At 42.1% G+C, this 22,690-nt stretch overlaps 1 protein-coding gene across 47 annotated transcripts in view; it reads left to right on the top strand.

The window, feature by feature from the left end:
- The window catches only part of GABPB1 (GA binding protein transcription factor subunit beta 1), an 81,137-nt gene that overhangs the window by 26,894 nt on the left and 31,553 nt on the right, over positions 1-22,690 (top strand). For 36 of the 47 annotated variants that reach the window (XM_089310319.1, XM_070054178.2, XM_070054190.2 and 33 more), the window contains one exon: positions 16,709-16,816. The exons of 5 other annotated variants lie outside the window; for them this stretch is intronic. In XM_089310319.1, the coding sequence (XP_089166445.1) occupies positions 16,709-16,816 (108 nt within the window). Of the gene's footprint in view, positions 1-4,381; positions 5,761-10,029; positions 11,776-16,708; positions 16,817-22,690 lie in introns of those variants that run through there. 6 more of the 47 variants (XM_089310304.1, XM_070054181.2, XM_070054182.2 and 3 more) reach the window with 4 other exon arrangements.

Raw genomic sequence — 22,690 nt, 5'->3', positions numbered from 1 at the left:
TCTTGGCTCTTGGCTTTGGGATGACCCAGCCCTAGCCATTGCAGCTTCAGTAGATGAAGATCTCTCTCTGTCTCTAATTCTGCCTTTCACATAAATAAAAGACACTGTGCTTCCTGTTGTGATTCAATATCAAGTATACAGCAGCAATTAAAATTTTTTGTCCAGAAATTTTAATCTGAATTTAATCAAACTTTTAAGGCCAAATTATTGTTCTCAAGAAATATGGGAGACAAAGAAATTAAGTGCTATCTTGAGGAAACAATCAGAAAAAAATCAGAATGTGAGATACAAATGAACTGGCCATTCTCTTCAACAAATCAGCATAACGTCGAAGGACAACAGGTAGAGTAGTTGGGAGAAAGGGAGATTTTCCTAGAATAAATTTGACTTAGATATAAAGTAAATAGATTCAATGCGTGTGCACGCGTGTGTGCGTGCTATAAATTACACTTTTAGAAAAGAAGATGAAGGTGACCAGCTTTTAACTTAGAGTGTTGGAAATGGGCATATAGATGTGTATGTGTGCTTGAATGTGTACATGTGCACACACATACAATGAGGGCTCTTCAAAAAGCTTGTAGAAAATAGAATTAGGCCGGCACCACTCCTCACTAGGCTAATCCTCCTCCTGCGGCTCCAGCACCCCTGGTTCTAGTCCTAGTTGGGGTGCCCGTTCTCTCCTGGTTGCTCCTCTTCCAGTCCAGCTCTCTGCTGTGGCCCGGGAAGGCAGTGGAGGATGGCCCAAGTGCTTGGGCTTTGCACCCGCATGGGAGACCGGGAGGAAGCACCTGGCTCCTGGCTTCGGATCAGCGCAGCGCACCTGGCCATAGCGGCCATTTGGAGGGTGAACCAACGGAAAAGGAAGATCTTTCTCTCTCTCTCTCTCTCTCTCTCTCACTGTCTAACTCTGCCTGTCCAAAAAAAAAAAAAAAAGAAAAGAAAATATAATTAATATAATTAATAAGTTCATTTTGGTGTGAAAAATTTTGAAGTCTGTAATTTTTTACTTTTTATTTATTTTCACTTTTCATCTAATAGAGGTGAGGGGAAGGAGGGAGAGAGAGAGAGAGATACCACAATGGCCAGGGCTGAGCCAGGCCAAAGCCAAAATGAGGAACTCAATCTGGTCTCCCACATGGGTGACAGGAACCCATTTACTTGAGCCATTACTGCTGCCTTCCAAGGTGTGCATCAGTAGGGAGTTGGACCCTAAGTAGAGTAGCTGGGACTTGAACCAGGCACTCTGATATGGAATGAGGGCATTCCATGCAGCGTCTTTTTTTTTTTTTCTTCAGATTTATTTAATTGAAAGGCAGAGATACAAAGAGAGAGAGAGAGATCTTCCATCTGCTGGTTCACTCCTCAAATGGCTGCAATGGCCAGAGTGGGATTGGGCCAGGCAGAAGCTGGGAGCCAGGAGCTTTCTCCAGGTCTCCCACATGGGTACAGGTGCCCAAGGACTTGGGCCATCCTCCGCTGCTTTCCCAGGCGTATTAGCAGGGAGCTGGATTGGAAGTGGAGCAGCTGGAACTAGAACTGGCACCTATATGAGATGCTGGCATTTCAGGAGGAGGCTTAACCTTCTATGCCACACTGCCAGCTCCTCCAAGAAGCATCTTAACTGCTGTGCCAAATGTCCATCCCAGTTTTTTTTATAATGTGCATTTTCCATGAACTGTTAAAGATCCCCATATCTGTGGATTTCAAACATTTTGCACCAATATAGACATCTTTTAAATCCATTTTCCATCAACTTTTAAAAAATATTTTATTTATTTATTTGAGAAGTAGAGTTACAGAGAGAGAGAGAGAAAGAGAGAGAAACAGAGCAAAGATCTTCCATCCACAGGTTCACCCCCAACATGGCCACAATGGCCGGAACTGAGCCATCCAAAGCCAGGAGCCAATAGCTTCTTCTGGGTCTCCCATGTGGGTGCAGGGGCCTAAGAACTTGAGCCATCTTCCACTGCTTTCCCAGGCCATAAGCAGAGAGCTGGGTCTGAAGAGGACACAACCCAGCGCCCATATGGGTGCCGGCGCTTCAGAGGGAGGCTTGGCCTGCTATGCCACAGCTTTGGTCCCTTCCAGCAACTTTTTGAAAAGTTGTATATACATATTACATATACATATATATGCATATACATACTTTTTCTTTTCTATATTTGAAACCTTTTGTAATAAAAATTTTTCTGCTTATGGGTTATTGGTAGTTTTTTTTCCTTTTATAAGTGTTTCTATAAACATACGTGTTTCTCCCCTTATCTCTGTGTTTAAGAGTATACAAAAGGATAAGGGTTGCTTCCCAGCAGTGGCATCCCTGGGTGAAAGGGTAGGTTCAGCTTTACCTCTACTGGGTAATGATAAACCATTCTTCAGAATGGTGATGCCAGTGAGGATCTTGGACAAGGGAAGCTAGAGATGTATGTCTCCCTTACTAGATGATGAATTCCCTGAGGGCAGCCACTGTGCTAAAGCTCACATAGAAATGTTTGATTGAATGAAACTACTTTTGGGGGATTGCCTGGCAGAAGGAGGGAGAGGCTAGAGTTAGGTCAGCTAAGAGGCACTGTGATGTTTAAGGTATGAAGCAGTGAGTATGTAAGACTAGAGGCACTGGAGAGGAGGAGATGGATATAAGTATTGAGGGGAAAGGATGAGAATGTATGTGTTCTCCTTGGGCAGCATATTGACAGTTTGCTGAGTGACTTAGAACAGCCACCTGTTTGTTGGCGTCACTTTGTAGTAAGTAAGTAAATAATGCTTCTCTGATTTCTTTTGTGTGTGCACACATGCATGAAAATTTATTTATTTGAAGGCAGAGCATAGAGAGAGGAGAGGACGAGAGAGGCTATCTTCCATCTGCTGGTTCACTCCCCAAATGGCTATAACAGCTAAATCTGGGCCAGGTGGAAGCCAGGAGCAAGGAACTCCATTTTGGTCTCGCACTTGGGTGGCAGGGTCCCAAGTACTTGGTATCATCTGCTGCCTCTTCAGGCACATTAGCAGGAAGCATGATTGGAAGCTCTAAAATGGGATGTCGGTATTGGAAGCAGTGTTGCTGAGCTCCCCTTCCCCCTTGCCCCTATTTAAAAGCCACCTCCTGGCTAGTTCCGGGCTTGTCTTCATCCTTTTTTCAAGTCTGAGTTTCTTCCTGGGATAAATACATGTGATTGAAAAGAAGCTAGTAGTTGAGTGGGGTGAAGGCATAGTGACTGGCAAAGATGAGATTTTAGTAGAATCCATGGGTCCCTGCATCATTGTGTGAATTTATGAGGTCTTACAAGGCTAAAGTGTCTGATAGTTTTTATTTTTTTATTATTAAAAAAAAAAAGATTTATTTACTTGTTTGAAAGTCAGAATTATACAGAGAGAGAGAGGAAGAGAGAATCTTTCATCTGCTGGCTGGTTCACTACCCGAATGACCACAACAGCAAGGCTGAGCCAGGCTGAAGTGAAGCCAGGAGTCAGGACGTTCTTCCAGGTCTCACATGGGTGCAGGGATCCAAGCACTTGGGCCATCTTCTGCTGCTTCCTGGGTGCATTGGCAGGGAGCTGGATCAGAAATGGAGCAGCCAGGTCTTGAACTGGGATGCCAGCATTGCAAACAGCTGCTATAAAGCTATGCCATAGAGCCTGCCCCTCTCTGATAGTTTTTAGAGAAAAAGCCCATCCAGCCTCATAAAAGGGATGATTAATCAGATTCAGTTTCTAAAAGAATGTGTGTCTTATTTTAAAATGGTATAACAAGTGATCATTTTAAAAATTGTTAGTGGAGCCGGCGCCGCGGCTCACTAGGCTAATCCTCCGCCTTGCGGCGCCGGCACACCAGGTTCTAGTCCCAGTCGGGGCGCCGGATTCTGTCCCGGTTGCCCCTCTTCCAGGCCAGCTCTCTGCTGTGGCCCGGGAAGGCAGTGGAGGATGGCCCAAGTCCTTGGGCTCTGCACCCCATGGGAGACCAGGAGAAGCACCTGGCTCCTGCCATCGAATCAGCGCGGTGCACTGGCCGAAGCACGCTGGCCGGGGCAGCCATTGGAGGGTGAACCAACGGCAAAGGAAGACCTTTCTCTCTGTCTCTCTCACTGTCCACTCTGTCAACAACAACAACAAAAAAAGTTGTTAGTGGAGGTGACATTGAGGTATAATGGGTTAAGTCACCGCCTGCGATGCTGTCATCCCATTTTTGGCATGGGTTAGAGTCCCAGCTGCTCCACTTCTGACCCAGCTCCCTGCTCAATGTGCCTGGGAAAGCAGTAGAGGATGGTCTAAGTCCTTGAGCCCCTGTACTCACATGGGAGACCTGGATGAAGCTCCTGGCTCCTGGCTTTGGCCTGGCCAGCCTTGGTCATTGTGACCACTAGGGGAGTGAGCCAGTGGATGGAAGGTCTCTCTATCTTTCCTTCTCCCTGTCTAACTCTGCCTTTCAGATAAATAAAAATAAATCTTAGAAAAAAAAAAGGTGTTAGCGATACTGCATTTTTTGTTGGTACTGAGCCTTCAAACCTGGTGTGTCAGAGCCTACCTCAATTCTGACTAGCCACATTTCTATGTTTGGTACTCTGCGTGTATAGTTGCTACTGTTTTGGACAGCTCAGATCTGGAATACACTCATTTGAAGGCTTTAAACTCAGTTTGGTATTGATTTGATACACCGTCATTGAGGGTGGCCCTGATATGGCTTCATAATCTTGTTGCTGGTTACTAGATAAGTTCTGGCTTCCAGCCTGGATTTTTCTTTACTAACTTGGCAGGCCCAACAGTAATTCTGAGTGTCCCAAATGAAGTCTATATCTAAGCTTATTGATTGTGTTCACAATTTTCCCCTTTGACTCAGGAAACAGAATTGACCTCAGATTTTTGGGCAGTTAGTCTGTCAGTTTGAGTTGCTGCCACTGAACAGGATATGCAGGTGTTCTAGCTTTGTTTAATTATAAGAAATTACATCAAATCTGATTTAGGGATTCAGTAAATATTCTCTTAATTACAGACAGAAGGGATGGAGATACGGGCAGACTGTGGCAGAGGAAACATGTTACCAAAATCTTAAGGAAGGCCAACTGTATGTGTAGATGCAAAGAGGTAAAAGGAAATGAGAGATTTAGGAAGTAAAAGTGACAAGTCTTAATGATTGATTTGAATTTGTAGGTTCTGTGGTAAAGAAGGAGTCATAGAGAACTCTGGACAAGGGAACAAACCAGTGCTTGAACACTTAGAATTTTGAGATGCCATGGGATTTGCAGGTCCCTGGAGAGAGCGATGGACTAAAGATAGATTTGGAAGTCTTCACATAGTCATCACTAAGAAAGATAAAATCTGCTAAAGAAAGAATGTAAAGAAAGAAAAAAAGTTGAAAATGAAACACTGAGCAGTGTCAGTATTTCAGGGAAAAGATAAGGAACATACCATAAACTACCATCCTTATCTCCAACAATTTTATAATTTAGATAAGACACACCAACACAAGCTATTTGATGACAACTGAAAATTAGTGTAATTTGGTGCCAAGTTCTGGTGTAGCATCTCTGTGTCCTGTGTGGACAGAGATGGTAGTTAGTGTTTAGGCCAGGGAGTAGCATTTGTGGGGCATGCATTCGGTGGGAACATTTGGCCTGTAGTCGCTGGAAGGACCTGGGCTGTGGAATATCATCCAGAGATTGTGAACATGGACTGTGGAACAGCAGCCTTGATTCAGATCCCTATTAGCACTTTGATCTTCGACAGTGTGACCTTCTGTGCTTCAGTTTCCTCATCTATTAAATGCTGGTAATAATCATTCCTACCTGATGGTGTTTTAAGATTGAATGAATTAATAGACTACATAAATAAAGAAAAAAAATATGTTGGGCAGCTTCTCTCTGTAATACATGCTAAGGGTACTTCAAAAAATTCATGGAAATGTATATTATGAAAAAACTGCATGGAGTTCAAATTTTTTCACAAAAATAAATTTTTACTTTTTTTTCATACATTTTTCAAGTTGCTTTGTGTATAAATGTTAAATATATAAATATTACGTATGATCTTCATTTAATAATTGGCCAGTTAGTGAGTCAAATGAGGGCCTGTGTTTTGGACAGGATCTATATGCACTAGAGAAGGAAAAGTTTCCTTGAGTAGACATGTTCACTTCTGAAGGAAACAGATGATTGTTGTTTGTAAGGATTTATTTATTTGAAAGGTAGAATGACAGAGGGAGGGAGGGAGGGAGAGAGAGACTCTTCCATACACTGGTGTACTCCCCAAATGCCTCAACTGCTGGTTCTGGGCCAGGCCAAGGCAGGAGCAGGGAACTCCATCTGGGTCTTCCCACATGGGTGGCAGGAACTCAAGTAATGGAGCCATCATCCACTACTTTCTAGATGCTTTTTTTTTTTTTTTTTTTTTTTTTTTTAGCAGGAAACAGGATCAGAGTGCAGGTGGGACTCGATCTCAGGCACTCTGATATGGGATGCAGGCATCCCAAGTAGTGACTTAACCCACTGAGCCACAACACTTGGTCCTCCTTCTATATAAAGGCTCTTGTGATTATAATGGGCCCACTTGGATAATCCAGGCTATTCTTTTTATTTATTTATTTATTTATTTATTTATTTATTTATTTATTTATTTATTTTTGACAGGCAGAGTGGACAGTGAGAGAGAGAGACAGAGAGAAAGGTCTTCCTTTGCCGTTTGTTCACCCTCCAATGGCCGCCGCGGCCGGTGCGCTGCGGCCGGCGCACCGTGCTGATCCGATGGCAGGAGCCAGGAGCCAGGTGCTTCTCCTGGTCTCCCATGGGGTGCAGGGCCCAAGCACCTGGGCCATCCTCCACTGCACTCCCTGGCCACAGCAGAGAGCTGTCCTGGAAGAGGGGCAACCGGGACAGAATCCGGCGCCCCGACTGGGACTAGAACCCGGTGTGCCGGCGCCGCTAGGTGGAGGATTAGCCTAGTAAGCCGCGGCGCCGGCTGAAGGCTATTCTTACAATCAAGAGACCATTAATCACATCAAGCTCCTTTTGCTAGGATATTCACAGCTATGGAGGATTAGGATCTAGACATCTTTGGGGAACCAAATTCAGTCTGCCACACGGCCAGTAAAAAGAATTTTTAAATCTCCATGTACTGACATAGATAAGTCATTGATAAAGGGATAAAATGAATATTGCATTATGTTTGAAAGATATGTTTTTCTTTTGTAGATCTATAAATATTTACAGATAAAATTAGGTGATGTCTTAGGGCTGGTGCTGCAGCAGAGTGGGTTAAAGCCACCGCCTGCAGAACCGGCATCCCATATGGGCCCTCGTTCAAGTGTCGGCTGCTCCAATTCCGATTCAGCTCCCTGGTAATGCACCTGGGAAAGTAAGGAGTATGGCCCAAGTATTTGGGCCCCTGTACCCATGTTGGAGACCCAGAGGAAGCTCCTGGCTCTTGGCTTCAGATTGGCTCAGCTGCAGCCATTTGCGGCCATTTGGGGAGTGAACCAGCATATGGAATTAGGTGTGAGAGATAAGTAATTAGGCGATTGCTATGAGAGAGTTTGTTATACTACTGTCTAAAAATTTTCCATAATAAGCTGGCGCCGCGGCTCACTAGGCTAATCCTCCACCTAGTGGCACCGGCACACCGGGTTCTAGTCCCAATCGGGGTGCCGGATTCTGTCCCGGTTGCCCCTCTTCCAGGCCAGCTCTCTGCTGTGACTAGGGAAGGCAGTGGAGGATGGCCCAAGTCCTTGGGCCCTGCACCCCATGGGAGACCAGGAGAAGCACCTGGCTCCTGGCTTCAGATCAGCGCGGTGCGCCGGCTGCAGCGCGCCAGCCGTGGCGGCCATTGGAGGGTGAACCAACGGCAAAAGGAAGACCTTTCTCTCTGTCTCTCTCACTGTCCACTCTGCCTGTCAAAAAAAAAAAAAAATTTCCATAATAAAAAGCAAAAATATAGACTGTACTGTTTCATTATGACATCTTAATTTCTTTTGTTGTTCGTAGTTGGGCACTTCTGTTTATCCTCTATTTTAAATAACATTACTATTAATGCATTTATCTGAATAGAACTACAAAGTCAAAAGATATGAACATTTTAAAGACTTCTGATGCATATTTAGTGCTAAATTGCTTGAAGAGGGGCATGTATTTAGGATGCCTGTTTCCCATATTGGCATGTCTGGATTTGAGTTTTGGCTCTGCTCCTGATTCCAGCTTCCTACTAATGTGCACCCTGGAAGGTAGCAGGTGTTGGTTCAAGTCCTAAGTTTACATACATTGGAGACTCAGATTGAATTCCTGGCTCCTGGATTTGCTCCTGGCTTTGGTGGCTTCAGCCTGGACCAGCCCCACTTGTTGTCAGCATTTGGCAAGAGAACCAATAGTTAGAAGTGAGCTCTGCCTTTCAACTAAATAAATAAATAATGCTTGATGATAAACTCTAGGAGAATGTTATTGGATATTTAATTGTATTCATTGCGCATAAGAATAATATAGCATGTTGATTCTAAAAAGTTCAATGTGAGCTAATTCAAGGTGTATTAAGTACATTATAATCTTAAATTTTGTTTTTATTCATATCCTTAGAGTGCTAATAGTAGTTTACAAGGAATTAGAGTTTTGCAATTTTATAGAACATTTTTTTAAAGATTTATTTTACTTTTTGAAAGACAAAGTTAGAGAGAGAGGTAGAGATAGAGAGAGAGGTCTTCCATCCACTGGTTCACTCTCCAGATGGTCACAATGGCCGGAGCTGTGCCAGTCTGAAGCCAGGAGCCAGGAGTTTCTTCCAGGTCTCCCATGTGGGTGCAGGGGCCCAAGCACTTGGGCCATCTTCTACTGCTATCCCAGGCCATAGCAGAGAGCTAGGTCGGAAGAGGAGCAGCTGGGAGTAGAACCGGCACCCATATGGGATGCTGGCGCTTAAGGCCAGGGCTTTAACCCACTGCACCACAGCACTGGCCCCTGTAGAGCATTTTTATGTCCACTGGATGTTATAATCCTCACAAAAACAACTCTATAAACTCAATTTTGGCAAGTCAAAATAAAGTCAGCTTTGAAATGTAGTAATTCTTATCACCACTAGATGGCCCTCTCAGTACGTACTTTTGAGCAAAAGTTGCAAGTCTGTAGATCTTACTTAAAATGAAAAGTAGTTTATAGTATATGTTTTAAAATATATATATATATCCAAGCAGCTTACACAATATGACACAGTGAAGTAGTCAAATGCTTGCACCTATGCATGAAATCACTGTGAATATGATAGCTGTACAGTTTCCTCTCTGTGCATTCCACATCCTTGATTCAATCCACCACAGATTGAGAAAGCTTGGAAAAGGAAATTTTTTCTGAGCTGAACAAGTACAGACCATTCTCCCCCTCCTCCTCAGTTGAGAAATGACAACTTTTTATACTTAAAGACTGATGTAAAACTATTATTGATCCTGTTAAAAGTCCAACATTTCAGTTGGAAATGAGGGTAAATATATTTACTCATTGATTGCTCTTTAGGTTTTCCAAAATACAACCCAAAAATACCCAGCATGCTTGTTTAGTTTCAGTTCCTGTGTACATGTTATATGCATTAGGGCTACATGGCAAATCATCATCATCATCATCATCATCATCATCATCATCTTTACCTTCACCCTTGGTTTTCACTGTATTTGATCATTGACAGTATTCTGTGGTGACACTATATTAGTGGTAATAAAAGGCTTTTAGACTCAGTGATGAATTCATCAGAACCTTCTCATCGACTGATGTTGCAGGCATTGATGCTTTTACAGCAGGAGACAGATAGGCCCTGTGAGAAACATTTGAGTCCTTTCTTTAGTTGAAACAGATATGGTTTGTGAATTTAGTATGCTTAGTTTGGGAATATTTGTTCTACTAAGCCAACACTTAACCAAAGATCTTTTTTTAAAAATTGTATTTATTTTATTTGTGAGGTAGAGTTACAGACGGTGAGAGGGAGAGACAGAGAGAAAGGTCTTCCATCCATTGGTTCACTCCCCAAATGGCTGCAACAGTGGAGCTGCGCCGATCCGAAGCCAGGAGCCAGGTGCTTCTTCCCAGTCTCCCACGTGGGTGCAGGGGCCCAAGGGCTTAGGCCATCCTCCACTTCCCTCCCGGGCCACAGCAGAGAGCTGGATTGGAAGTGGAGCAGTGGGGACTAGAACTGGCGGCCATATGGGATGCCGGTGCTGCAGGCAGAGGATTAACCTACTGTGCCAAGGTGTTGGCCCCAACCAGAATCTTAACCATCTAACAGAAGTAGTTGTTTTACTTTTCAGAGGATCTCCACTTAGACTTACAGCAGACTTCTCATCAGAAACCCTACAGGCTAGGAGAGAATGGTGAGATATAGTCCAAGTCTTAAGATAAAAAAACTGTACCCCAGAATATTATACCCTGCAAAGCTCTAATTTGTGAATGAAGGTGAAATAAAGACCTTCTATAACAAACAGAAATTGAAAGAATTTGTCACCACCCGTCTAGTCCTGCGAAAGATGCTTAAGGATTTGTTGCACACTGAAACCTGATCATCAATATTAAAGAAGGTAAAGAAAGAAAATCTCTCAGTAAAAGATCAAAGGAAATTCAAACTATAAATTAGGAATAATTTTGGAAAAATGCAAGGCAAAGTCATTACTTATCAGTCGTCACCTTGAATGTAAATGGCTTCAGCTCCCCAGTTAAAAGACACAGACTGGCTGAATGGATTTAAAAACAAAACCCATCTATTTGCTGCCTAAAAAAACACATCTCAGTAACAAAGATGCATACAGACTGAAAGTGAAAGGATGGAAAAAGATATTCCATGCCAATAGAAACCAAAAAAGAGCTGGCCTTGCCATCTTAATATCAGACAAAAAAAAAAAAACTGTTAAAAGAGACAAAGAAGGGCACTTTTTAATGATTAAGGGATCAATTCAACAGGAAGATGTATATGCACCTAATTATAGGCCACCTGGGTATTTAAAAGAAATGTTAAGGGATTTAAATCAGTCTTGTACAACAAAAACAAAGCTGGAGGCATCACATTACCAGATTTCAAGACATACTACAGGGTAGTTATAATCAAAACAAACTGGTAATGGGACAAAAACAGATGGATAGACCAATGGAATAGAATAAAACATCAGAAATCAACCCAAACATCTACAACCAACTTATATATGATCAAGGAGCTAAAACCAATTCCTGGAGCAAGGATAGTCTATTCAACAAAGGGTGCTGGGAAAACTGGATTTCCACATGCAGAAGTATGAAGACCCCTACCTTACACCTTACACAAAAATCCACTCAACATGGATTAAAAATCTAAATCTATGACCTGACACAATCAAATTATTAGAGAACATCAGAGAAACCCTGCAAGATATAGGCACAGGCAAAGACTTTTTGAAAAAGACCCCAGAAGCACAGGCAGTCAAAGCCACAATTAACAACTGGGATCACATCAGATTGAGAATTTTCTTGTGGCAAAAGAAACAGGAAATTGAAGAGGCAAGCAACAGAATGGAAGAAATTATTTGCAAACTGTGCAGCTGATGAAGGATTACTAACCAGAATCTACAAAGTGATCAAGAAACTCCACAACAAAATAGACAACCCACTTAAGAGATGGGCCAAGGACTTAAACAGACATTTTTCAAAAGAAGAAATCCAAATGGTCAACAGACAGAAGAAAAAATGTTCAGGATCACTAACGATCAGTGAAATACAAATCAATACCACAATGAGGTTTTCATCTCACCCCAGTTAGAATGGCTTTCATAGAGAAATCAAGAAACAACAAATGCTGGTGAGGATGTGGGGAAAAAGGTACACTAATCCACTGTTGGTGGGAATGTAGTTGGTAAAGCCACTGTGGAAGACGGTTTGGAGAAACCTCAGAAATCTGAATGTAGCCCTACCATATGACCCAGCCATCCCACTCCTTGGAATTTACCCAAGGACAATGAAACTGGCAAATAAAAGTGATATCTGTACTTCCATGTTTATTGCAACTCAATTTACAATAGCCAAGACATGGAATCAATCTAAATGTCCATCAGCAGAAGACTGGATAAAGAAATTTTGGGATATGTACTCTATGGAATGCTAAACAGCAGTTAAAAAAAAAAGTGAAATCCGGTCATTTGCAACAAAATGGAGTAATTTGGAAAACATCATACTGAATGAAATAAGCCAGTCCCAAAGGGACAGATATCATATGTTCTCCCTGATCTGTGGCTTATTTAACTGAGCACCTAAAAGGAAACCTGTAAAAGCGAAACTGACACTATGAGAAGCAATGACTTGATCAGCCCTTGTCCTGACTGTCAAGGAATAGCTTACTATTTTATTCTTTATAGTATTTTCTTTTTCTACTTAATATCATTGGTTGAACTCTTAACACAAATTATTCTTAGTGTTTAAATCCAATTGAAAATTGATCCCTGTAAAAAATAAGAGTGTGGCCCGGGAAGGCAGTGGAGGATGGTCAAGTGCTTGGGCACCTGCAGCCACATGGGAGACCAGGAAGAAGCACCTGGCTCCTGGCTTCGGATTGGTGCAGCTCCGTCTGTAGTGGCCATTTGGGAAGTGAACCAACGGAAGGAATACCTTTTTTTCTGTCTCTCTCTCTCTCACTGTCTATAACTCTACCTGTCAAGTAATAATAATAAAAAAATAAGAGCGGGAATAAAGAGAGGGAGGTGATGTACATACAGTTTGGCACACATTTACACCTAACGGTAAAGCTAAAAACTTGCCATGGGACACCAAATCCTATTAAGTTGGCGGGTACTAATGCCATCGTACTAGTTAAAAGTGATCATTTTAAGTGCATAACTGATAATAAAGGTAGGAATAAGTGTCAAAGAGATAACATAAATAAGACCCAGTGTCTGCTAATCACAATGAGAGAATAATCTAACATGGGAAGCAGGCCACACAGCAGCCTTATAGAATGACAAATGCCCTAAACAGCACTCTGGCGTCAGAATCAGTCCTTAAGGCATTTGAATCTGGCTAAAAAACCCATGAGAGCATTTCAGACATGGAAAGCCAAGACACTGTGGCAAAAAATGTCCTACATGAAAGATCTCTGTGAGATCCCAGAGGAAAGAACGGGCCATCAAAGAAAGAGGTACCTTTCTCTGAAGGGAGGAGAGAACTTCCACTTTGACTATGGCCCTCTCTAAATAATGTCAGAGTTTGTGGGCTCAAAAGCCTTGGCAGCTCATGACAAGAGCCTTGGGTGATCACTGACATCATAAATAAGAGTGTCAATTGTTAAATCAACAGCAGGAGTCACTGTGCACTTGCTCCCCATGTAGGACCTCTGTCCTTAATGAGTTGTACTATGAAAATTAGCAGTAAAGTTTGTCTTCAAACAGTACTTTATACTTTGTATGTCTGTGTATGTGCAAACTGTTGAAATCTTTACTTAGTATAGAGTTGATCTTCTGTATATAAAAATAATTAAAAATGAATCTTAATGAAGAACATTTACATTGTATTATATAAGTGATCTGAAGATGATTTGCAGTATACAGCAGGATATGTACAGATTATATGGAGATACTACACCATTATATACAGGAGATGTGGGCATTTGCAAATACAAGGGATGTTCATATATGAGTGTTATGTTGATGAAATATACTCCAAAGTGACATTGACACTGATGACATAGTTTTCCAAAATAATAATTTAAAAAATTTCTGAATAAAATCAATAGGTTTAGAGTTTGGTTGCATTCTGGAAATTTTGGGATACATTAACACTGAAAAAAAAATACATTTTGCTTACTTGTTGGCTTTCAGTCTTGGATATATTAAGGGAATTTTTGAAAGTCCTCTAGAACATGTGACAGTTCTCTGCCATACACAATTGTTTCCAGCATTGCTGGACAGCTAGGATCCCTGGAACTTGCCCATTAAATGCTACTAGAGCTTCCCTACCCTTGATCCCCAAATTGCCTCTGTAAGTATACCTAGGGTCCTCTGAGGGGCAGTGCTGCTACTGCTGGGAACCACTGATTCCTGGGTATCCAGATTGCTTATAAGGCTGTTTGCTCATAAGTGTCCTCTGTCCTTTTTTTTTTTTTTTTTTTGCATTTTTTTTAACTTTTATTGAATGAATATAGATTTCCAAAGTACAGCTTATGGACTACATTGGCTTCCCCCTCCCCCCGATGATTTCCCTCCCACCCACAACCCTCCCCTTTCCCATTCTCTCTCCCCTTCCATTCATACCAAGATTCATTTTCAATTTTCTATATATACAGAAGATCAGTTTAGTATACATTAAGTAAAGATTTCAACAGTTTCCACCCACATAGAAACACAAAGTGAAAAATACTGTTTGAGTACTCGTTATAGCATTAAATCTCAATGTACAGCACATTAAGGACAGAGATCCTACATGAGGAGTAAGTGCACAGTGACTCCTGTTGTTGACTTTACAAATTGACACTCCTGTTTATGGCATCAGTAATCTCCCTATGCTCCAGTCATGAGTTTCCAAGGCTATGGAAGCCTTTTGAGTTCTCCGACTGTTATCTTATTTAGACAAGGTCATAGTCAAAGTGGAAGTTCTCTCCTCCCTTCAGAGAAAGGTACCTCCTTCTTTGAAGACCTGTTCTTTCCACTGGGATCTCACTCACAGAGATCTTTCATTTAGGTTTTTTTTTTTTTTTGACAGAGTGGACAGTGAGAGAGAGAGACTGAGAGAAAGGTCTTCCTTTGCCGTTGGTTCACCCTCCAATGGCCGCCGTGGCCAGCGCGTTGCGGCCGGCGCACCGTGCTGATCCGATGGCAGGAGCCAGGTGTTTCTCCTGGTCTCCCATGGGGTGCAGGGCCAAGGACTTGGGCAATCCTCCACTGCACTCCCTGGCCATAGCAGAGAGCTGGCCTGGAAGAGGGGCAACCGGGACAGAATCCAGTGCCCCGACCGGGACTAGAACCCGGTGTGCCGTCGCTGCAAGGCGGAGGATTAGCCTAGTGAGCCGCAGCGCCAGCTGATTCAGCTCTTTCTTTACCTGTGAACTTCTGTCAGAATCTTTTTTTTCTGATGCACATGAGGGCACTTAAAATAATAATGTGGAAATACACTTTCTTTAATTCTGTTATCCATGAACTTTTTGAAGAATCTTATTCAAAGAGACACACCACTCTTTAGGCTGGGACAGTAGCCTTTTCAGCTATCTTGATTTCAAAATAAGATGTAATTTTTCTAGCTTCTTAATGAGCCCTGTACTATATTTGTGATGCTTTTAGTGTTTTTTCAGTATGGAATGTGAATTGTACCCTTTCCGGAAGAACTTAAATGTGCACTGCATATACAAGGCTAGAAAACACTGATTTTAAAATTCTGAGCACATTTACTATTTCACACACAAAATTATTGTAGGTTTTGTCGCTCCCCCTCTTCGTGGAGGAGCAACACAGGACCCTGCGCTGTTCTTTCGTCTGCTCGGCCCTCCCCGGGTTTGCTGCTGGTTCTTCCCGGGTTGGCTACTATCCCTTCCACCTCCGTGGAAGGGCAGTTCCCCCTGGCCACATTCCCCACTTCCGCAGGGGAGCGGCACACCGCCGGCTGGCTTTCTCAGGGGCTGCACAGGTGTTCCCCTTAGATGTTCCTCTTAGATGTTCCTTGGTGCATGATGTCTCTCTCCTCCTTTATAGTCCTCCTCCGCCAATCCTAACTCGGCTGCCCACACGCCGAGTACGCTGCTCTCCTCCAATCAGGAGCAAGTCCTACTGTTTATTGGTTGAACTGGAGGCAGCTGTGCGGAAGCTGTTTACTTCTCTCCCAGCGCCATATTGTGGGAGAGCAGATGCATAGAATAAGTCTTAATTCCAGTAACTCAGTCCAGTCCGGGCTGCTCCCCACAGGTTTCTTTCTTGAAAACATAATAATACCAAAAAGAGAGATTCATGACAGCAATCATAACATGGAAAGAATGGTATATTATTATTCACATGGTATGATTCAATGAAACTTCAGTGAAGCAGTATTGATATATACCAAATGACATGCCATCCTCACAGTTTTTATATTCTGTGTTAGCTTACACAAACATGAGAAAATTTATGACATTGTCTGAGTTTGGCTTATTTCATTTAGTATAATGATTTCTAGTTCTATCCATTTTGTTGCAAGTGCAGAATTTTATTTTTTTATGCCAGAGTAATATTCCATCATCTATATATACCACATTTTTTTACCCAGTCATCAGCAAAGATTCCCAGTCTTTGCTATTGTGAATTGAGCTGCTATACATATGGCAGTATAGGTAACTCTTTGGTATGCTGATTTTATATTCTTTGGATATATTCCCAGGAGTGGGATAGCTGGGTGATAGGGTAGATGTATTTTATGGTAGATTTAGTTTGGTTTGTACAACTAACAGAGGATAGTGGCTTGACAATATTTACTTTTATGGATTTTTTTTTTTATTTTGATGGACCTCCTGCAGTGAAAACAATTAGTTGCCAGTTTTAGATTTTAGACCAACTTTTCTCTGCTGAGAATTTCTTTTATCAACTACATTTGAAGAAATCAAACTTGTTTTATTCCAAAAATCCAAATATAAGTTGCTTTTCTGTGATCTGTAGTTGTAGATCAATTGTAACACAGCCTTTTGAAGGGATACTCTAGAATTGACTGCTAAGGTAGCGGTGGAAAGTCGTGTCATAATATCTAAATGGAGATTTTGATGTTTAGTTCATCTGTGTTTTATTTAGATGTCCCTGGTAGATTTGGGAAAGAAGCTTTTAGAAGCAGCGCGAGCAGGTCAAGATGATGAAGTTCGTATTTTGATGGCAAATGGAGCTCCTTTTACTACAGACTGGGTAATGATTTTAATGTTGTGGTGTTTGTTGTTCTCACTTTTTACTTTTTCCAGATAAAAATTTAGCATTGTGTTTTTAAGTGGTAAAAAATTAATGTTTTTGCAAATTTGTTTGCTATTTTAGAATCTTTTAAATTGAATGAGCTATATGATTTTCTTTGATATCAGATAGCCTCTTCTAAATGTTCTTTACACAAAGAGTTTTTGTTTCAACATACTAGTGTGGGATGAATATAAAAGAAAGTTGCTTGGGTTTTAACTTAAAGGTTATAAAAAAGCACAGGTAGAACTTACAATTTAGAAGGTAAGAGGTATGGATTACAGTTATAATCTCCTAAAAAGAAAAGATTTGTTTTTCAGTCAGTAGTTGTAAAACTGTTGTAAACATGACCTAACAGGAAGAAAGGAATGGAAATAAGTTACTGGTAATTACAGAAGACAATAGTGGGAAGGCAAAAAACATAACCGTTTAATTCTAGCAAGAAATCAAAAGGAATGATCTTAGAAACATGGAGGACTAGGAATCTGGATTAACTCTCCCACTGGTGACAAATAAAAATACTGGGTTTTTAATTTTTTTGTTTTTTACTTGTTTTCCCTTACATTTTTATTATGGAAAATTTTATACAAATAGCAGCTCCTGCATTTCTTTAATCTAACTTCAAAAGTTGTCAAATTGTGGTGAATCTTGTTTCCTCCAGAACTTCATCTACCTTCTTTCTCTACTATTTTAAAGTAAATTCTTGGGGCCGGCATTGTGGTGCAGTGGGTTAAGCCACTGCCTGTGATGTTAGCATCCTATATGGACACTTGTTTGAGTCCTGGCTGCTCCACTTCCAATCTAGCTTCCTACTAATGTGCCTGGGAAAGCAGCAGAAAATAGCCGCTTAATGGGCGATCTGGATGCAGTTCTAGGGTCCTGTCTTAGGCCTGGCCCAGCTCTGGCTGTTGCAGTCATCTGGGGAGTAAACCAGCAGAGGGAAGAGCTCTCTATCTGTCTTTCCCCCTCTTTTTGTGATTCTGCCTTTCAAATAAAAGAAAGAGTTTATAGAGAAGGAAAGAGAGACAGATCTTCCATCTGCTGGTCTACTTGCCAAATGGCTAGAAATAGCCAAGGCTAGGCCAGGCTGAAGCCAAGAGCCAGGAGCTTCCTCTGAGTCTCCCATGTGATGCAGGGGCCCAAGCACTTTGGCCATCCTCTGCTGCTTTCCCAGACACAGCAGAAAGCTGGACTAAAAGTTGAATAGCCAGTACCACAAATGGGTGTCCATATAGGGTGCCAGTGCCGCAGGTGGAAGCTTAACCCCCTATGCCACAGTGTTGTCCCTCAAATAAATAAATCCTTAAAAAAAACAAAAAACAGAAAACAAAAACAAAAACAAAAAAAAACCAGTAATGGGAGTGGTATATCAGGAGATGGCGCATATAATCGAAGAAAAAAAAAGTAAATTCTTGGAACCATTTCATTTTATTCATAACTATTTCAATATATAACATATCTTTAAAAGATAAAGACTTTTTTATAAACTGTTTTAAATAAAATAATTTAAAATTTTAAAATAGATATTTATTTTCATTTTATTTGAACAGCAAAGAGAAAGAATGACAGATAGAGAGAGATCTTCCATCTGCTGTGTTCACTCCGAGTGCCCACAACAGCCAGGAGCCAGGAGCCTGGAACTCAATCTGGGTCTCCCATGTGGGTGATAGAGACCTGTACTTGAGCTATTACCTGCTGCCTCCCAGAATGAGAATTAGCAGGCAGGGGCCAGCACTGTGGTGTAGTGGGCAAAGCCACCGCCTACAGTGCTGGCATCCCTTATGAGCACCGTATCAAGTCCCGGCTGCTCCACTTCCAATCCAGCTCTCTGCTATGGCCTGGGAAAGCAGTAGAAGATGGCCCAAGTCCTTGGGCCCCTGCACCTACGTGGGAGACCTGGAGGAAGCTCCTGGCTCCTGGCTTCAGATCAGTGCATCTCCAACTGTTGAGGCCAACTGGGGAGTGAACCAGTGGATGGAAGACCTCTCTCTCTCTCTCTGCCTCTCCTTCTCTCTGTAACTCTGCCTTTCAAATAAATAAATAAATCTTAAAAACAACAACAACAAAAAAGAATTAGCTGGATTGGAAGCTGGTAGCTGACAACTGAACCAGGCATTACAATATAGGTTGTTGGCATCCCAAGTAGTGGGTTAAACCAAACACCTACCCCAAAGAAAATCTTTTTAAGTGCATTGCTGAGTTAGAAAGAAAATGATTATCAGCCTGAAAAACTAAGTGAATGCTGGAAAGCAGAGAAAATTTACCCTAAGAAAATTTGCTGACCTCTTATTTGCTTATTGGTTTTCCCACCTCGTTGTCATAGGATACTGAAGACAAAAACCTGAAACTACTCAGGTTGAAAGGTCCAATAAGAGGCCCCTTCCTCATAATTTTGCATTCTCACAGAGTTGCATCTTCAGCTTAAGAGTAAACCAGAAATATGCCTTCCCTCCTCCTACTTATACCTTCCCCCACCCCTGTTGCTAGTAAACTGAAATGACCTGGCTTGAACCAAGGCGTTGAATGGAGAGAGGAAAAGATTTGTTGATGAGAATTTGGAATCACAAGGTACCTCTTCCACAGTTTGCATCCTGAACTCAAATACCTGCTTATTCTAAAAAACCGAGAATTGAGAAATGTAGCTGAAGTGATTTTGGGACCGGGGGTTACCCTATGTTCCCCGAAAAAGCAAATGCATGTCCTTTCTGGAGGAACCTATCTGCATACCTAGGCTTCATGTACTCAAATGAAATTCTGAGAAATGAGCAGTCAAAAATAATTATGTGCACAAACACAAAGCAACTTAAACAGTAATCCACTGAAACAGCTAGCAACAGAAGCAGACCAACAAGGGCTCTAGATAAGATTTAAAAATTTTTTTTGGTTTATTTATTTGCGAGGAGGGGGAGAGAGAGACAGAGTCAGAGAGAAAGAGAAAGAGATGGATATAAGGAGCTTCTATCTGCTGATTATTCCTCACATGCCTGTAATGGCCACGGCTGGGGGCTGACCTGAAAGCCAGGAGTCAGGAATGCGATCCAGGTAACATGAGTGGCAGGAACTTAATTGCTTGAGCTGTCACTGCTTCCCAGGGTCTGCATTAGCAGGAAGCTAGAATGAGGAGTAGGAGCCAGAGCTTGGCATCTGACCCAGGTACTTTGATATGGGAAGTGGGTGTTTTAACTGCTAAGCTAAACAGCAGCTTAAAGATAAGATTTTAATAATAGATTAGAAACAACTGAAGAGGAAACTAGTAGGCTGAAAGATAAGATGAAGAAAATGATACAGAGTGCAACACAGACAAGAATTTAAGAGTCATGAAAGAGAGCCTGAGAAATCTAACGTGTATCTAATCATAGGTCAACAGAAAGAGTGAGAATAAGAATGAGATCATTTGAACAGGTAATTGCTGAAAATTTTCTGGAGCTGATAAAAGATGGCAGCTACAGTCACTACAGTCAACCACAGTCACTGAACAAATTTCCAGCAATGTCAGTTTTTTACAGATCCATATGAAGATACATCATGGTGACAGAAAGATCTTAAGAAAGATTAATATGTATAATATGTAAGAAATTCCCTTGGATCAGTTAGAAAAAGAGAGATGAGGCAATAGAATGTTGGGCAAATGACTTGATATGGTACCTTACCAAAGAGAAAATTTGAGTGGCCAATGAACATGAAAGGATGTTCCATTACATTAATACTTTTTTTTTCTTTTTTCTCTTTTCTTTCTTTCTTTCTTTTTTTTTTTTTTTTAATTTTTTGACAGGCAGAGTGGACAGTGAGAGAGAGAGACAGAGAAAAAGGTCTCCCTTTTCCGTTGGTTCACCCTTCAATGGCCGCTGTGGCCAGCGTGCTGCGGCCGGCGCACCACGCTGATCCGATGGCAGGAGCCAGGTACTTCTCCTGGTCTCCCATGGGGTGCAGGGCCCAAGCACTTGGGCCATCCTCCACTGCACTCCCTGGCTACAGCAGAGAGCTGGCCTGGAAGAGGGGCAACCTGGACAGAATCCGGCACCCCGACCAGGACTAGAACCCGGTGTGCCGGCACCGCAAGTTGGAGGATTAGCCTAGTGAGCCGCGGCGCCGGCCTCCATTACATTAATACTTAAGGCAAATGCAAAGTACTCATGAAATACTATTGCATATCCATAAGATTAGTTTAAAAAAATATTCTGGCAGCACCAAACCTTGGTGAGGAGATGGTGAAGTGGGGAATCTCAAACACTTTTAGTGGAAGTATGAATTGTTGTACTCATTTTGGAGGGTAGTTTGGCAGTACCTAGTAAATTTGAACTTAATAATACTCTGTGACAGCAGTTGAACTTTTAAAAATATTCCTGGGGCTGACATTCTGGTGTAGCGGGTTAAGCTGCCACTTGCAATGCTGGCATCCCATATGGGCACTGGTTTGAGTCCCAACTGCTTCACTTCTGGTTCAATTCTCTGTTGATGTGACTGGAAAGGTAGAAGAAGATGACCCAAGTCCTTGGGCCTCTGCACCTATGTGGGAGACCTAGATGAAGCTCCTGGCTTTGGCCTGGCCCAGCCCTGGCTGTTGCTTCCATTTGGGGAGTGAACCAGCAGATGGAAGATATATCTCTCTGTTTCTATGTAGCTCTGCCTTTAAAATAGATAAAATAAATCTTTTTTTTTTTTTTTATTTTTGACAGGCAGAGTGGACAGTGAGAGAGAGACAGAGAGAAAGGTCTTCCGTTGCCGTTGATTCACCCTCCAATGGCCGCCGCTGCAGCCGGCGCACCGCGCTGATCCGATGGCAGGAGCCAGGATCCAGGTGCTTTTCCTGGTCTCCCATGGGGTGCAGGGCCCAAGCACCTGGGCCATCCTCCACTGCACTCCCTGGCCATAGCAGAGAGCTGGCCTGGAAGAGGGGCAACCGGGACAGAATCCGGCGCCCCGACCGGGACTAGAACCCGGTGTGCCAGCGCCGCAAGGTGGAGGATTAGCCTATTGAGCCACGGCGCCGGCCTTTTTTTTTTTTTTTTTTTTTTAGATAAAATCTTAAAAAAATATTTCCAAGAGAAATTCTTGTTTATTTACCTGAGACATTTATAGGACTGCATTTAGCAGCAATATTATTCATAATAACAAAGCTAGGAGCAACCCCAGAGTCCATCCGTGGACTGAGAAATTGTAGTTCATTCACTGGTTGGAGTATTGTGCAGTAGAGAAAACTAGTGAACTACATTTACATTCCTTAACATGAGTGAGTCTCATGAATATAATGTAAAGCAAAAGAAGGCAAGTCAGAGGGAAAAACATGAAGTATGGTTCTGTTTAAATAAGGTTAAAAAGAGGCAAAACCAAAGTGTATTATTTGGGGATGCATAAATGATACCAACAAAAGCAAAACTATATTTGGTGCAAGATTCAGAATAGTTGTTACCACTGAGCTGGGGTGGGGGCAATTTGTGATAAGGGAATGACAAATGGGAAGGTTTCAAATGACTGGCAATTTTTTAAAGATTTATTTGAAAGGCAGAGTTACAGAGAGAATGAGAAAGAGATTTTCCATCTGCTAGTTCACTCCCCAAATGGCCATAATGACTGAGGCTGGGCCTGGTTGAAGCCAAGGAGCTTCTTTCTTCCTCTCTTCCTCCCTTCTTCCCTTCCTTCCTTCCTTCCTCCCTCCCACCCTCCCTCCCTTTCTCCCTTCCTTCCTTCCTCCCCTCCTCTCCCCTTCCTTCCCCTCCCCTTCCTTCCCCTTCCCTTCAATAAGTATAAGTTTCGAAAGTACAACTTTTGGATTATAGCAGTTTTTCCCCCCATAACCACCCTCCCACCTTAACAATTGACACTCTTATTTATGAA

Source organism: Oryctolagus cuniculus, chromosome 12 (genome assembly GCF_051225735.1).
Source record: "Oryctolagus cuniculus isolate XC-2025 breed Fujian yellow rabbit chromosome 12, ASM5122573v1, whole genome shotgun sequence".
NCBI lineage: Eukaryota > Metazoa > Chordata > Mammalia > Lagomorpha > Leporidae > Oryctolagus > Oryctolagus cuniculus.
Note: the sequence above shows the minus strand (reverse complement) of the source record. Positions and strands in the feature narration are given on the sequence as shown.